A 2,882-nucleotide genomic window follows, 5' to 3' on the forward strand; every position below is an offset into this window, starting at 1 on the left:
AGGAAGACAGAAGCAAAGAAGTTATTAAATATGTTGGCTCTGACCCCCTGCAATTAAATATTATGGATGAGGATGGCCTAGGACTGTCCTCTTCCATGGGACAGCAAGGGAAACAGAAGTGATGCATAAATCAAGAATATCCCCATTTACCAGTACGATTTGCAACCATGCAGCTGAGGTTGTCAGAGCTCAGAAGCAAACTAGGAGCAGCCTGGATAATGCCTGACTAGAAAGGCAGGTTCCTGCAGCCTCTGTTCAATATGTGGGACCCTTGCTCCAAAGCTGTTAGTGAACAAGGTACCCAGAGTGGAGATACAGGATGCTGTGCCAGCTGGAGATGGGCCTGGCATGGAGACTCGGGATGCTTCTACACCCAGTATTGTGGTTTGAATTCATCCACCTTACAGACCAGGCATGAAATCAAGGTGCTAATAGCATATCTGCAAGGCACCAGGACCCGAACAGTACACGAGAAGGCACGAAACGTAGGGGAAAGCAGCAACGCAGCTAGTGTAGGTGAGCTGAGAGCACCAAGAAGGCCGCCTTTGCAATCCCAGACTGAGGGGCCACCTCGTCTGCCTGCACCTCCTTGCTAGGCCAAGGACAGAAGTGCGGGCATGCTCCGAATTCATGCACAGCCAATTCGTGCCCATTGGTTTGAAAGGATCATCGTTCCCAAGCGATTCTGATGGACGTCCCTGGGTTTCTTTGGGATCACTCCTTCCTCTGACAACTGCTGCTCTAGCACTTGGGCCTGAAAGGTCTGTACTAAGCATCTCTGAATGTCTGCTTTGGGTTTTGTTTTTTTTTTGAATGTATGTCAGACTGTGAAATGGGCAGGACAATCTGCCGCTTCTTAAAAGAGAAGAGTCATCAAACAGTCTCATCAGCAGGATGATGCAACCCAAAGCAGGAGAAATCAGCTGGTCATGCTCCCTTGAATTGGGTAATAAAGTTGGTCAGAAAAAAATAAGCGTTAGCAAAAACACTTACTTTACAAAGAAAAAAAAAGTTTTAATTCTTATTTTGACCACGGGGAATTGTTGCTTTAGAACAAACAAAACCGACCAGCCAACTGCAACGCTCCCTGCTGGGGTCAGTCATCAAAAAAACAAAAACAAAAAACCTAGTTACCTTTCTGACACACAGTTTTTTTACGGAGAGCCTCAAAAGTGCCAGTGGGGAGGCGGGAAAATGTTCCCGATTTCTTTTTTGGGGTAAAATAAAAGAGTTTTCAACCTGACTTGATACTTCACCCAAAAATGCTTTTCTGCCAAGTCACTAAATCATGAAGCATGGTCAGCACAAGCACCAATCAATCCCCAATCATTGCTAACTCCATGGTCAATCACCCAAGATTTAACTGGCCATGCCATTATTGGGCACTTCTCAACCGTTTTTGAACGGGGCAGGGTCCCCCATGCCTCGACCTTACCCTTTGCAATGACAACAAATGCCCCGTGGACAAGTTCAAACCACGCCCCACATTGTTGACTCGTGTCCATTTACTGAGACCAGGTGGTCTTCAAGCTCGTCACGCTGGTGATGACATCGCCTTAAGATACCTGAAGCAGTAATCAATACTGAATCGCTGCCTCTGCACGTTCAGCACAACTCTCTATGCTGCTACTTACCAAGGGATCCAATCAATCAATAAATTAATAAATATAAACATAAACAAACCACCCCACCCCTTGGATTTCAGGTACCACATGGCCACCTCATCTCAGAAATTACCTTTCCACCCCCACTAGTGACGGACCCTCAGCGCTCTTTCTCCATTAAGGGCCCTACTTGCTATCTCCCCCCTCCCTGAGTATCAGGCAGATTATTTCTCAGCTGCATAAAGAGGGAAGAAAAAGAAGTGCCCTTCTAATGAGGCAGCAGCTGCAGGCACCTACTTCGTTATTCTTCTTTTTGGGCTAAGAGGCTTGTGTATGTTTAACAAAGATTGGGAACAGCCTCAGGAAGAAAATGCAGCGTTTGATTTGCTAATCTATCAATTTTTTTAGCATGCAGCTATTCGGGCTCCTGCAGCAAAGTCCCTCAGTGAGCATTAATCTACTGGTAGGGCTCAGCGCATTCAGGAGATGCTGGAAGCAGGGAGATCACGGAGTAAAAAAAGAGGTCTTCCAGGTTGTCCTTATAGCTTGCTGCAACCGATTGCCTTTCCACCCAGTTACGTCCCAGTGCTTCCCAGACCCTCCTGCCCCCTTTTCCAGCAGGCTCGTAGCCAATCCATTCATTGGGAAACACAACAGTGCAGATCTTTGCACACCGAGGCTTTAAAGAAACAGCGATGCAGACCCCGTTTTAGAGCTAGACACAGCAGTGGGAGGGCAGCTACGGGCACGGCAGGGGATTGCTTCTGCCTCTTCCCCCGCAGCTGTCCAAGACCCTCTCAGAACAGTATTCACCATGGCAATAATCATCCTCCACGGTAACACCTTTAGATAACTGGAGCCCATCCAAGCCTGAGAGAGAAGTACCAACCTGGTGATGCCGACAGCATCGGTGAATCGATGGGAAGTCACCGCCGTGGGCTTGTAAGGTAGCCACTTGACTAACTTTTCAGCGGCAGATAAGATGCAGAGCAGACAGGAGGCACTGAGCTGGAGGAGAAGACTGGGGAAGTGACAGAGTATTTCAAGCATACGTGATGCGGATCCAAGCGTCCCCTGGGCAGGGAAAGAGGGAGCCAATAGTGGAAGGTACTGTGAAAAGGGCCCACGGGGAACTGACTGAGCACAAAGCCCTGCAGGAGACCTCTGGATCACTGAATCCAGGCCTCTGGTGTCACAGGCAACAGCACCATAAAATCCCATTTACAGATATCGAAAGCTCCTTCTTAAACCTGCTCAGCTCTTTCGCCACAGCTATGC

General features: G+C 48.1%; 1 protein-coding gene across 1 annotated transcript in view; it reads right to left on the minus strand.

The window, feature by feature from the left end:
• The window catches only part of FGF12 (fibroblast growth factor 12), a 343,626-nt gene extending 341,099 nt beyond the window's left edge, over nt 1-2,527 (minus strand). Inside the window, exon 1 of the mRNA XM_019503490.1 lies at nt 2,494-2,527. Coding sequence (XP_019359035.1) covers nt 2,494-2,512 — 19 coding nt within the window. The 5' untranslated portion in view covers nt 2,513-2,527. The remainder of the gene's footprint in view (nt 1-2,493) is intronic.
• Nucleotides 2,528-2,882: the final 355 nt, after the last annotated feature.

This window comes from Gavialis gangeticus, unplaced genomic scaffold (genome assembly GCF_001723915.1).
Source record: "Gavialis gangeticus isolate Ggan-Ray unplaced genomic scaffold, GavGan_comp1, whole genome shotgun sequence".
NCBI classification, from domain to species: domain Eukaryota; kingdom Metazoa; phylum Chordata; order Crocodylia; family Gavialidae; genus Gavialis; species Gavialis gangeticus.